This window comes from Triplophysa dalaica, chromosome 14 (genome assembly GCF_015846415.1).
Source record: "Triplophysa dalaica isolate WHDGS20190420 chromosome 14, ASM1584641v1, whole genome shotgun sequence".
NCBI classification, from domain to species: Eukaryota; Metazoa; Chordata; class Actinopteri; order Cypriniformes; family Nemacheilidae; genus Triplophysa; species Triplophysa dalaica.
Genome location: NC_079555.1, coordinates 20,277,845 through 20,292,928, shown reverse-complemented (window position 1 = coordinate 20,292,928; position 15,084 = coordinate 20,277,845). Strand labels below are relative to the sequence as shown.

General features: G+C 37.0%; 1 protein-coding gene across 3 annotated transcripts in view; it reads right to left on the bottom strand.

Moving 5' to 3' along the window:
* The window catches only part of gse1b (Gse1 coiled-coil protein b), a 170,534-nt gene that overhangs the window by 135,386 nt on the left and 20,064 nt on the right, over nt 1-15,084 (bottom strand). Inside the window, exon 1 of one of the 3 annotated variants that reach the window (XM_056765599.1) lies at nt 1,259-1,332. The exons of the other annotated variants lie outside the window; for them this stretch is intronic. Coding sequence (XP_056621577.1) covers nt 1,259-1,327 — 69 coding nt within the window. The 5' untranslated portion in view covers nt 1,328-1,332. Of the gene's footprint in view, nt 1-1,258; nt 1,333-15,084 lie in introns of those variants that run through there. 3 annotated transcript variants of the gene reach the window in all.

Sequence of the window (15,084 nt, the reverse complement as noted above, 5' to 3'; positions counted from 1 at the left end):
GCAGTGCGCAAGCCTAAGAATGTGACTGAACTGGAGGCTTTTGCCCATGATGAATGGGCGAAGATACCCGTAGATCGCTGCAAGACACTTGTGTCAAGCTATGCTTCACGTTTAAAAGCTGTTATAACTGTAAAAGGATGTTGTACTAAGTACTAAGATTGAATGTCACTTGGGGGTTGAATAAAACTGATAATGATGTGAGCTCAGAAAAGACATTTGTGGTTATTTCATTATAAATGTTATGTTATATTTGTCTGACCTACACGTGCCTCTTTGATTTAATTGTAAGCAGGATGACTGAATGATCATAATCAATGACAAACCGACCAAAACAATCAATTTCAGTGGGGGTTGAATAATTTTGAACACAACTGTATAACTAACCTTAGAACTTAGATATTTGTTAACATGAATAAACAATGAAAAATACTTCCAAAACATGTATTAATCTTAGTTAAAAGTTAATTTAAACTAACATTTACTAATACATGTATGTACTAATTAAAATCCAAAGTTCTATCTGTTAATATTTTTTTTCATTGGACCAGAGCAAACATGATCCGTTCAATTTTTATTACATACTGTCATCAAAGATTAAAATATACTGTAGCAAATGCATTGCTCATCGTTCATAAATGCTGGTTAATACATAACATTATTTGATGAACAGATTTTAATGCCGGATTCACATATCACCGATCCACACACGCAAACGTGCGTGCATCACACGTGAAAACAATGCTCACTGGATCGACATGAAGACAAATTACAGAATTTAAGTAATCATTTTTTTGAATTACATTAATTAAGCACAAGTTAATTTACATTTGAGCACAGTTAAACGCAGCACACGCCATATTTATATTCATAACAACATATTTTGACAACACTAGTATATGGTGTAAAATACTTGAACTTTCTATACATCAATACATACTAGTCTATTTAACCATTGCTCTGACATGACCGTAGGTTAAAAGTGACCACAGAAGCAGGCAAGAGAAAAATTCCATTGATTGTTTGACACATACGACTCCTTGATGGCATAAAAAAATACCCCAAGTTTCATATTTCAACTGCTTTGTAACAATTAAATTTGCAAAAAATACTATAAAAATATATTTGAGTTGAGTCAACAATTACATGTATTGGAGTGTAATTTTCAATTTAAAGCATCGGGATTACCTGTATTTACATTATTCTTATATAATATGAAACACAGTATTAAAAACAGTCCCAATTGTTTTTCAAAACTTACAAATATTCCAAGTGTAGCGAGGTCAAACGATGATTTTTTATGAGGAAAAGACGTTGAAGTGAGCACCATCTGCAGTAAAACTTCAGATCTGTTAAACACACGTTTAAAATGACCACCAGACGAAGTGATAAGAAATGGCATTGGCTCTTGTTTATTGTGTGAAGGATTGGGTCATTACGTCATATTTGAATTTGAAGTGGCATTGGCTTCTGTGACTGATTATGTCATGATTTATGTTTGAACTAGATCTCACTGTGTGCGTTGTGTTCACAGATTTCTTCAGAAGGGTTGCAACGCAAGTTGTTTTCAATGTACTGTTTTTGTTCCATTTACGCACAAATATCTGTTTTTCACTTGTGTTCCCCTCTGAATGGCTGAGAAGAGTATTGGTTTGTTGTGGAGTGATGTAATGGGCTATAATGTTTTTTTTGTAATGCGTGTTTGTAAAAACTACTGAAATGTCCTAGTCCTGGCCTCTATTAATAATGCAGTGGGGTGCTCGATGTACTAATTCATGATTTCTGTGTTTGTTGTAGATAGGACATTTATTTAAAATGTCATAATCATGCGCAGAGCTGGGTAGTAACGGATTATATGCCTGCCGAAGAAAAAAAACAACAGCATCCTGAGGATGGAGGAAAGTAAGAGAGAAGTTTCTCAAACGGAAGGCTGCATTCAAGGGGGTCACATTTATAGTCTGTATACATCATAAAGAATGTCTTATTTCAGAATATTAACTATTATGAATTGTAGTAAAATGCTTATGACTTGCACATGTATGGCTCAGTTAACTGAAATAAACCAGGCTTGATGACATGTGCAGCCTGCAAATGTGACCTCTGGAGGATCCAGCCTTCCATTTGAGAATCGGCCAGAGAATGCATGAGAGAGAGATCAGACCGAGGGCGACCCCCAACCAACACTACTAAGAGATAATATTACTGACAATTTTATGCCTATATAACTATATTACTACATATATTACTATCAAATTGTTATTGAAGCTATATACAGTGCTAAACAAATTTATTAGACCCCCACCTAAATGTGGCATTTGTGCCACAGCTGCCCTAGACTAACAGTAGCCTATTGGGGATAAGAAAAAAATAGTTAATCCATTAGTATGTGTAAATTAGTCATATTTACTTAGTCAAAGTAGTATTTCTAATGCTAATAAAGTTTTAAATACTTTGCTGTTGTATTTTTTGTATTTCTATGATGATGAATAATATAATACGACTATATAATATAACCATTCTTAAACAAAGGAAAAAAGATACAGCATAAACTAACATAATAATGAAAAGAATAAACTTGTCTTGGAAAATCAGTGATGGCTGTGATCTGTAATTTGAAGCTTGTGATTAACATTGGTGTGTGACACTTATGTTTGTCTTCTTTACGCATTAATTCTGTTTAAACTGAATGGCATTAAAAAAAGTGAATTCTACATGTATGACCACTCCTAAAAACACTTTGACATGACCATCTTTTTTTTTTTGTGTTTATTAGATCACACTTAAACTTTCAATTTATTTTATGTTTTGCTGTGAAAATAAATATTAGGCAGAGACTTCTGCTCTATCTTGGCATGAACTGTGTTTTTTGACTTGAAGCTGCGCTGCGCACACCGATCCATAAACTACTCTGAGATCATGCTGCTTTGTATGCTTTCAAATGGCTCTTGCGATACTTTGGTGATCACACCTCTTGGTAGTTTGCATAACATCATTTAAAGTGAGTTACTTTTATGTTACAGTATCAACACTTAAATTTCAGGGTTTCATCTCTTAAAGAAAATATGTTTTCCTCTAAATTAAAATAAAATAACTCAATATATAAAATAATTTAATATAGATTTGTAAATACATTACAATATATTATTAATTTTATTAACTAGCTAATGCATTAAATGTATTTATATGTATCAGTTTGCTGAGAGAATGCTAACAGCTCATTCAAGTGGTAAAGTTTCTTGGGGATTAAAAAAAAACATTGGGTGGAATTTTATCATTATGGTGGTTCTTAGTCATTATTTATTTATTATTTATTATGGCATACATGTCTGCAGTGGTGTAGCCACGAGGGTTCCGGTGCCACCCAGTTTTAGCTAGCACACTTAGAAAGTAGATGCAGAATTTTTAAACTTAAAATGCTGTTGTTTAATTACTATATTTGTTTATTTGAAATGTAATTTCAGTTTTAAATTATTTTCAATTAAAAAATATCTGCCAACATTCTGCCAACCAACCAATCCGCATACAGCTGCTGACTGTGAGCCCCAGAGACACAGCGTTCTTTATTGATTCTCTTTTTACAGGCAGGCGGGACTTCCTTCATGACCCCTTCAACATCCATTGTATCATATAACTTCAGAAAACCTGTACACAATCCACATGATGAACTTTGATCTGCGTCTAAGTCTTTGTGTGTGCGTGTGTTTGGAGCCTGACAGTCTCTGGCATGAATATTCTGTTTAACATCAACATGTGTTTGAAGAAAGAAAGTCATAGGGCTGAGTGAGGGTAAGCACATGAATCTAAAAGCAAAATAAAAAGTCCAAAAGCAAAATTACAAATCTGAAAACGCGAAATATCAAATACTAAAAACAAAATGGCAAACCATAAAACACAACAACAATTTGAGAAACAAAAAAACTAGTCACAAACCACAACGAAAAGTCAGAAAACAAAACAACTAGTCCAAAAATACAACAACAAATCAGTAAAATCAGAAAAGGTAGGTATTGTGTTGGAATGGGATATCGACTGCTCATTGGCCAAAACTCCTGTCAATCAAGATATCTAGGATGCTCAATGTTAGTATGAGGAAGGACATTCCTATGTGATATGGAGCACATTCATTGATTAACGTTTCAAGGTCACACTTAGTTGGTAAAGTTAACAAAAGGGCTTATCTTGCATTAGGAGTAGATACTGGATGCATGAGCAGAGCCGAGATTTAGCATCGTGTGAGCACTGAGCAGCTATCAACAGCGGTACAGAAGGCTCACACTCCTTTTTACCATGCACAACAGTTTCATGGACTATAATGCATCATGTATTGCACATAATACAATAACCATCCATTACCAAACTTACATACCTATATCAGTACTATGTGCACAATATGGATGATCCATTATACATACACAATCATATGTACATCTGCATATTTAATGTGTATGTACAACGTCTAAAGTGTATATCTTGTGTATATTGTGTATATTATCTTTTTTATACAGTCTGTCTATTTATACTTTGCACTGTTCGTCTGCACTACATACTGTCAATTAAGTCTGTAATGTCATACAGTTATCAATTCAATTCAAGTATATTTATAAAGTGCTTTTCACAATGTGCATTGTTCCAAAGCAGCTTTACAGGAGCAAACAGGAAAAACAGAAAAGGTAAAACACAGCACAGTGAATGTTGTTTATAGAACAAGCAAGATCATTCTAATAAATAATATCTAATTAATAAATAAATGCAGTCTCCCGGTGAGCAAGCCAACACTGCCCTGCTGTGGCGAGGAACCCAAACTCCAATGATTGAGTTGTCTGTCCAACTGCATTCTACCTCGTATGGAGTACACACCCAAGACTTTCATTCACCACACGTGGCGATGTGACAATAGGAGTGAGTTGACTTGAGGTTCAGGATTTATGAAAATGTGCTACACAGCTTTCTTCCAGGTCAAGAGAAAGAGAGACAAGAAAGCGCTGCTGGCACAGATGCTGAAATTAGTCTGAAAGATGTATTTATATGATTTATGCTAAAATCCATGTTTTCAAAAAAGACAAAGCATAATAAGAATGAGTAACCACAAGCACATATAACATTAACCCTTTGGTGCGTACAATCACACAGGGGTTATCATTGTAGGCTGTTCCCTGAAGCGTACAATCCCCCCTGACTGAGCCAGAGACAGACGTAGCACCTGCAACATATCACAGTTATGCAGTGACTTCGACCACATAATGTTTAATAGACTTCAGACATAGACAAAGGCTTTAATCCATTCAAATAGATAACAATAAACTTGTTGCCTCGCTGCCCAATCAGGCAATGACTTAGTGAACAAGTCAGCTCCGATAAATGGAATCACACAGGCTTTATAGGCAGCGTAACTGAATTCTATTTAAATGATAAACAAATAATGTCTTTGCAAACACCAGTCACATATTAAAAAACTACAACACCAAATAGAAATGCAATCAAATGTTATTGAAAGTGAAAAAAATGAAACTTAAATTTACACCAAACTGTGCTCCAATCGACTTCTTGGCCGCCATCTTTATTTTTTCGAGCTCGATCCTGCTCGACCAATCAACTTTGTCACGTGCACACATGCATTGTATTTTGGGGCAAATTCAAAAATCGATCAGATGAAGGTAGGTCACGAGACAGGAAATAAAGCAAACATTGGATTGGGACGTGCCTTGATGCCTTCCTGCCTTGAAATGCTGCCTCCGAAGGCAGCTATAGTGTAAGCATGTGTATGTGTGTGTGTGTGTGTGCGCTGAATTTAAAGAGATAAGTTTACTGTATGGCAATCTTTTATAGTTAGTTCTTAAAAGGGACCTCCCACACTTCATATGACAACACTTGTGGTTATTGTTATAGTTTGGGAAAATATAACATTTTCCACTTAAAAGATCTATATTCATCTGTTCAAGTAAGTAGAAAAAATGAATGGTCAGTTCTGCACATTTAACATCAACACATTTTGCTCGCATGATGGTGTTTTAGTCTTTTTTTGTATTATTTCACACACAATCCCAAAAAACCTTCATGGTTTTCTACCACAGGACAAAATACAGCTTGCATTTTACAGTTTCATATTAAAAGAGGATGAGAAAGAAACTGCGCTGCTGCTCAGTTGGAGGGCAGGGGGTTATGGGTAATATGAGTCTGTGTGGTTCTTAACAGAGCCGTGTGTGGCCGCCTGAGGGACTCCGCACAAAACAGCTGTTGCTGTGTGTGTACACATCACATTTACATCATGGGCACAACAGTGGCAAAGAGTGGCAGCTGTCAATCCAAAAAATGATCTTTGCCATACCCATCCTTACCTAACTGATTCGAATTTTGAAAAAAATGAACAAAGGAAAAAACAGTCAAGGGAGGGGCATCACTTTTAGTCAACGTGTAATGTCATCAAATAAACCGCCATTCAATTGATGATTTTAGGAGACACAGCTGCATTTATGTGCGAAAAACACCCCAAACAACACGTTAAAATTGTATTTTCTGTTTTAATATTTCATATTTTGAAAATATACGGTTTAGTTACTAATAGCATGTAAAAGTGTCTAAACAAATGTACAGTGTAAGCATGAGGTTAATATGAATATAATGTAATAATTAGGGATTTTGAAAGAAAGAGGAATTGCTTCCCCATAACATATATAGATTAAATAGTTTGTCATTTAAACTCAAAAGCGATATTTAATTTGAAATAACCATACCAGAAGGCCAATCATTACCTGCATTGTAGATCTCACTGAATACAGTACTATACCTCACTTATTTAACTATAAGTCCACACAAACAGCTTTTTATATCTTTACAGACAAAAGAAAAACTGGCAGACTGAGAATTCTTCCACTTCAGATATATTTCTGAGCTCATGTCCTTTACCATACTGTAACATATGTTCAAAAACAGTGTACTGTAAGTGTGCTATATGATATATATATATATAGATATATAGATAGATCATTGTTACCTTTCCAAAACATACTATAATCAAAGTGGGGGTCTTAAGAAACATATACCACGGATGGTACCATGTCTAACAAATATGCCATTTCTATAATTCGACGATAAAACATACTCACACACATACTGGCATGATGAACAGTTTCAAATAAATATGTTACATGTCTAAGGAACCCAGTGGAAAACATAATGGCATCATGGTGTCAGTGTTTTTGTTAGTAGTTCTAAACAGAGTAATTGTTTGTGAGAAGGAACTGTTCGATAAATGCCTTAAGTATCTAGCCTTCGTAGTGCATGTGAAGGGCACCATAAACTGTGTAGCCGGCACCATTCAAACTTAAAAATAACTAGCAAAGCAGCGCCACACAACAGGCACTAATAAAACATCTACACAGGGATAATTGTATCAACACAGCAAACTGGAAAAGTGGGAGGAGGGGGGAGCAGAGGGAAATGGAGGAAGAAAAACAGTTCCCACAGAGCTACCGTACAGGCGCCAGTTAAAACAGCCAGCACATAGAGACGACAAGAGAGGAAAGAGAAAGCGACCAGAGGGAAGAAACTCTCAACAGATGCGTGAAGCCCTCGTCAGCATTCCTGTTAGGTTACGCAAGGTCAGGAGCCGCAGGAAGACAATATGAGGAGTATTTAGGCTCCCCCTGCACCAGATGTGTTTTAATAAGACGGCTGCCCTCCCAGCTAATAAGGTCAGCCTCTGGCTCCAGCAAGACGAGCAAACAAGTCGACTCTTGGCAGGAATTCAGCTTAGGCTTGGCACAGGCTCTGGATCAGCTTCCTGCACTCTGAATGAGGCAGAGAAAGCTTCAGTCATCCTTCCACAGCAGCAGCTTTTTATTAGACACTTCCTTTAAACACTCACACACACACAAGAAGTTGAGAAAGCCAAGGACACTCACTACTCACTCTGTATTCCCTTCTTAGGATTGAACATCATGATGCTAAAATCTATATCGGTTATTGTTAATCACAGCGGGATGTTGGGGTGGGGATGCTTTATAGTATATGCTTTACAACCGCACTTATAACTCAAACACTTACTAAAAAGACACGCACAACCTGATCCATTCACTTAAGAGTGTCAATGAGTTGACAGTGAACATAGAACCTGGTCAAACATTCAACTTAATAGATTTTTGAGGAAAAAATAATATTCAGAAATAAATAATTTAGAATGGGTCTTCATTTTCACACTTTTTGTGAGTTAGATGACAGCGCTGGGCAGAGAGGGCGGAACGGGATCAGTAAAAGACGACGGCCGGTATTCTAACAAGGTAAGACAGAGATGCATTTGTGCTATGTGTCAGCGTGCTAACCACTAGGCTATGGGCACAGATGATTTGGAATGGGTCAATGGCCATAGCCAGCTATGAGCTTCATGCCTCCGTCAGACCCAGCTAGGTACAACCCTGACCTGCGGTCCTTTGCCGATGCTGTTCCCATCTCTCCACTCAATGCTTTTCTGTCAATCTCTGTCCTGTCATCTAAAAAACATATTATTACAAATTATTATTACAAAAATTTGACTTTATGCTCTCATTTCTAATCAGCCATACAACAATGCTTATTAATTAATATAAATAGAAAAATGTTTCAGTTACATGGCAGGCATGAAGTGTTTTCTACTCTAAATTCTTCTTTTGCATTGTTTATGGCCACCACAAGGCGTTTTTGTTGTGTAGCAATTAAGTTGTTGTCCATAAGGGGCGAAATGCCTGTACTCAAACAACACAGGAAAAAGTGCCTTGCAAACCTCTGTCTGCGTCAAGAGTAGCCGAGTTGGAAAATGGCTTGACATGCCTAAACAGTCACGGTTTATGGTTGAACAAGGAACAAAGGACCCAGGTGCAGACAGCGGGAAAGGGATTCAACATAAGTATCTTATAATCAATTAAAACCAAAACCCAAAAGGGGGTAAAATAACAAAGATATAAACATGACAGATAAACAGGAACAAGAACTAACTACACTAGACAAGACTAAGGATAACACTTGACACAATTTACAAATAACTAGACTAGACTAGACTAGACTAGACTAGACTAGACTAGACTAGACTAGACTAGACTAACTACAGCAATACAAAACAAGGCAGGTGACAAGGACCAAACAATTAAAAAAGAACCAGCCCAAGACAGGAAACACAGGGGCATTAAATAAGGGATCAAATCAGAGGGAACAGCTGTGGGGCATGACATAATTAACAATCAATAATGAGAAAACGAGGGGGCGGTGACAAAGACGAGACCGGAGGGAGCGCATGTTAAGTTATGACAACAATAATATGCCTCTCTCCACACAAAACACAAATCTCTGTTATGATCCTGTCACTAGATCAAGAGAAACATGACATAATGGTGCAGAATCATGAAAATAACATCGACCAGGGAGTTCAAACACAATTGTAATAAACTCTAGCTGCGGTCAAAAGAACGAGCCCTTAAAATGGGATAAACTCACCTTATGCATTTTCTCCCCCATAGAAATCCATTCTAAGGAAACAGGTCTATCCTCATAGTTTTGATTTGGGCGTGTGCATTGGATATTAAGATTTAAAGGGTTATAGCTCTTTTTCATTTTCACATGCCATTGTCAACTTTAATAATATAAAAGATCATTTCCCAACAACAAAACAGTAGCCAGTGAAATTGCTCTGTGGTTATTAATTTTGGAAAAACCACTGCCAAAGTGTCAAGCCTTCTTCGTGGGTATACATTTATTAACTTTATTATACTTTTATATAGCTGAATCGTTCATTTTGGATGCATTGGGAATAGTATAGCACAATTCTTGACACCAGACCTTGCTCAATTTTAAACCCTGGCGATTGCCATGGACGAGTGAAAATGTAGGTTACCCTATGCATTTTTTTCTCGCCACACAGGGCCTGTTATGTCAACAGAAATGCAAAGATATTGAAGTTTTAATTACAGTTTGATGAAACAAACAAGATCCTTTTATGCTGAAAAAGTTCATTTTAAAATCTTTTGATAGAAAATGGTGAATAGACTTAGATATGCACATTAGAAATCTCTCAATGTATGAGCTACAGACTTTTCTTGTTGGTGAGAAAAATAAAATATCCAAATGGTTCCATTCAGTAGTTTACCAATTGGACAAACAACTCTACCATCTTCAAATAGCCCAACTAACACTCACCTCATCAGAGCTAAAGTAAGTGCTGAAATCACATAGTGACATGCATGTGTCTGTGATGATGATCTAATGATGTTATCATTGATGATTTGGGGAAAGCATAAAAACATTATGTGCATCTGTGTTTTAGTTGTTACAAAAGTTGTATGCAGGCTTATGATCTGTATGGTTAAGTGTGTGTGTTCCCGCGCGCGTGTGAGAGAGAGAGGCTGGAAGGGTGTAAGTGGTGTGGTTAGACACCCAGAGTCCCTGAGCATTTCTCTGCCATGCGTCCAATCCTCACCCCCCTCTTCTACCTCCTGTGTGTGTGTGTGTGTGTGTGTGTGAGGCTGTTTTGGCATTGAGCCCGGTTATGAAGCGAATTTAAACAAACTTCTGTTGCAACCATCTGCTGGAGCTGGGGAATAAATCAAACAGCCTCCCAGCCGCCAGTGATCAGGTTACCATGAGCAACAGCGCCCGCGCGCCTGCCTGGAGCCATGGCGAGGCTTTGCTGGCCAACATGTGGCCTTACTAATTCCTCCCAGAGAAGAGAGTGTGTTGGAATGTATAAATGCTCCTTGAAAGCAGTCTGTGTTCAGTATTGTCTTTTCTTTCGGATAAACTTTCCACAAATATAAACTACTAACTAGCCTTTTCTCTTTCAACGAGTTGTGTTTGTTTCTGTGTGTTTAGTGTTTAGGAACAAAGATAACAGTTAGATTGTACAAACTGTCTTCCCTAATCCTACCCCTTAACCTAACCATCACTGAAAACTTTCCACATTTTCAAATAAATATCATTTAGTATGATTTATAAGCTGTTTATCTCATGGCGACAAAAAAAAGTGCCCACAAGATCAAAAGATGATCTCTGGAAAGACCACACAAACACATTTATTTCTTAAAAATGGATTCGGGTTTTAAGGTGTGTACTGTATCATGTTTAACAGTCCAGTGAGAGCTCACTTCATAGGGCTAGACAATTTTTTTATCCTTTTTTGTATTTTAAATGTAGTTATTGTATTGCATTGCACACATCAATACAATTAGGTTTGGTAAATATGCCGCTTTCAGTACTTCAAGCTGTAAAATATTACAATAGGTAATCTGCAAATGGATTTTCAGAAGATTACCAGGTCATGTCCTTAATAGCTTTTCCATTGGCAGGCAAAGGGCAAGCCAGGACTTTCATCGGGCCGTGCCGACAAAATAGCCTCAGACATCCAGCTGTCAGGCCAAAGGTGATTCGCCAGCAGCACGTATCAAACCAGCAGTACGGCGCTGCCCTAAAACCAGCCTTAAATACAACTCTCTGGAAGGTAGTTTTGTCAGACAGGTGGCAAGCTAGACTGCATCATCACACAGTGAACATGATGAGAACCAAGGAGGCTGTTTGTTTCTTTTAGTGTTTGCTTTGTACAAGACAAAGATAGCAATGTCAAGATGAGAAAACAGAGGTTGATAACCGTTTATGCTAAAAGCTTACATAACAGAGCGACAGGAAGCGAAAGTTCATGCATCAGCAATAATTGTAAAATATTGATACAAATACAATCTGAAATTAACTCTTACTCTATCTTTAATTTGTTGACATACACACATTTATTTTATCCTATTCGTATTATTAAACAATATCATATCAATAAGCAATCATTGTTGACATACACAGTGATTACTTACAGTTTTCAACTTCATTATTTACATTAATTTATTTCCTTTCGAAGGTACCTTTGTGTCTCTATTGTTTATATCTTTGCTATATTAAAAGATTTTAGACAATTTAAAACGACACATTAAAAAGCCATTGTGTGGGGTTCAAGTTTCAAGTTTATTTGTCAAATGTACAGATGTAAGATCCATATGCAAACCTTTGTGAGGCGGCCTTGTCATAGTAGTTAATATAATATAAACGTAACTGTAAACTATAAGAATTAAAAATAATACATCAATTAACACACTTAAATTAATTACAACTGCAAGACAAAAAATATTAAACTGAGAGTAAGAACAATGAAGTATAAAATATATTTCACATTTTGATTCACATGTAAATAATCCTTTACCTAAAGTAACATGTGGCTCTGGAACCATCTAGCTGTCAAAAAAACCTTTACATGCAAATGCGGTGTGTTTTTTACAGACCAAATGAGTGATTCATCATCAGCAAAGAATCTTTGTATATTATTTGACATTTGAGAGCCATGTCGCCAGCATCTTTAAAATTGTGTTATTCCATTTTAAGAATATACTTAAACTATGTCATATGCTGTCACTTTCAGATGCAGAGAAGTTAATAAATTCGTTCATGAAATCAAGACTAGATTACTGTAATGCACTGTTAGGTCGTTGCTCTGCAGGCTTTTTACAAAAACTCCAACTGGTCAAAAACGCGGCAGCTTGAGTTCTATCACGTAATCTTGCACTGGTTACCTATTAAGCATCGCATTAACTTTAAAATCTTGCTTATTACTTATAAAGCCTTACATGGTTTAGCTCATCAGTACCTGAATGAACTTCTTTTGTCTTACAGTCCTTCACGTGCATTACGCTCTCAGGAGTCCTGTCAGTTGGTAATACATAGAATTTCCAAATCAAGTGCAGGTGGTAGATCCTTTCCTATCTAGCTCCTAAACTTTGGAATGTACTTCCCTGCACAGTCCGGGAACAGAAACACTCAGCCTAGTTGTGCAATCTTAATGGTAATCCTAAGGGACTGAATGGTTGTCTGAGAATAATGAGACTACCCTCTTGTCTCCATGACACTATGATGCAAAGTAATGTTCATTGAAATTACAATGCAATTTTAAAGCGACTTTTGCATATGGGTTCCCCCATGTGGTTGATAAGGGCAATTGTCCTTTACCAGTGTTGTAAATAATGTCGCTGTTTAAGCTTCCCTGTCAACACACAATACAAATTAATTTGTTTACTTAGGTGATGGAACTGTCGAATGCAGAAACTTTGTTTGGAAACCATGTTGCACCCTTCGGAAGGCAGGGGATGGGCGGGGCTGTGTGCAACGTCCCAAAAACAGAACTTACAGAGAGTTGGTACTTAGGCTCAGGTAGCAGCGGCAGTCAAATTTGTCCGTTTAAGAGTTGTTCTACCACTGAAATAATTTGTTAGACATTCTTTTTAGTCGAAAAACTAATAATATTTAATAATATATTAAAAAAAATATGTTTAGCACATTTATTTTTGGTGGGGGGTGGTAAAGGAAGCACTGGCCCAAAAAGGTTGAGAACAATTGGGTTGTGGCTAGACACAGCTACAGCCAAAACCATGTCGGATGAGCACTGTATTTGATTTATAATTGTACTTGACTATAATGTCAAAAAGAATAGTCAGAAAGAAAACATCAAATCAAATCAAATGGTACTTAAGTAGAGTTTGTGTTAAAACATGTGTTATTTTATTTTTTAAAAATACTTATTTTTAGCAATAAACTCACAATTATCCGATCTTAGATATTATTGCTTGGCAAAGTCAAGATGTGTGCAATGAAATGCCTAGCTAGTTAGTTTTCTCCAACAAAGCATGTGTTCTATGGTCAGGGCCGGCGCTACCTACAGGCAGATTAGGCAGTCGCCCAGGGCCTCAGGCTTGGATGTGGGGCTTCCATAACTGTAAAGTGTCTCCAACTTCGACGCAAATAAAATCAAACAACTCCAACAGTGTCAACTTGTCTACTTGATTCTTGGCCATGTCACATGGAGCGCAAGTCGCACGACTTATGTCGCTTCATATTTCTTTTACAGTCTGTGGAGATGTTTGTCATCAAAAAAGATTCTTATTTTTACGCGTTTTAAAACACTTGCCCACTTATACTTTGTTTTCTCACTCGAAGTGCGCACACAGATGCCAGTTTTCATACAGCACAAGGCTACAAGCAAGTTCTCTATAATGTCTTTTTGCGCATCTTATATAATGTGCAATACAAGGTTATGTCAAAAACACGTGAAAATCTATATCACTATATTTCCGGTTCGCATCGTGTGCTGACCACACTGTCAATTCTCAGACAACAATGTCAATGTCATTTTATTTATAAAAGCACTATTTAAAACAACAGCGGTTGACCAATGCGCTGTACAATTAAGAAATACAATCAGACAGGTTAACTACTTCAAATAAGAAAAAACAAAACATACAATGAAAAATGAGATATAAAATGACTCTATGACATTTGTATTAAGCTATTTTAAACAGATACGACTTCAGTTTTGATTTAAACCGACAGACTATTCCACAGTTTTGGCGCGGCTTCAGGTTCGTCTAGTCTCCTGAACACCCTCGTTTACCCATGGCTCAGATTTACCCATGGAAGGATCTACTTCATTTAAAAATATTGTGGGTTAGGGTTAAGATGTTTGGTTGCATTCAAATCCTGAATTTGCACATCGGAGACTCCCACAAGCGCACTAAACGCTGTGGAGAACTCCCCGCTGGTTTAAGGTGTCAATATACGAGAGCAACGCATCTGTTTAAAGGTTCTGTGTGTAAGTTTCAGAGGCCACTATTGGGAATGTTGGAAATTGCAACCTAAAGCTCCGCCACCCCCCTCTCCCTTCCATTAGAGAAGCTACGGTTGCCAAAGGACAAAGGACAAAAGGGTTCCGTAAATGATAGCGGCCATTATCGGTGGTGTTGATAATTGCAATCTACATCTCACAGGCGAACAACAGACTGAAGTTACGGACACAGGACAGAGATGTCGTCGTCTGAGACAGCAAAGAGTAACCTTTGCAAGTCAAGTGACGAGGCTTATTTTCAAAGAAAAATAAAGGTTACTAAATTCATCATTTACTGTTCAACATTGTGTCAGTGATTTTTTCGCTTATTATACATAGCATTTTTTGGCGCGGTAACTTGGTTCGTAATTTACAGCCTATTGAAACCGCTTGCTAATGCTAAAGGCATGTAATCTAACCGCGAAAGTCTTAGCAGA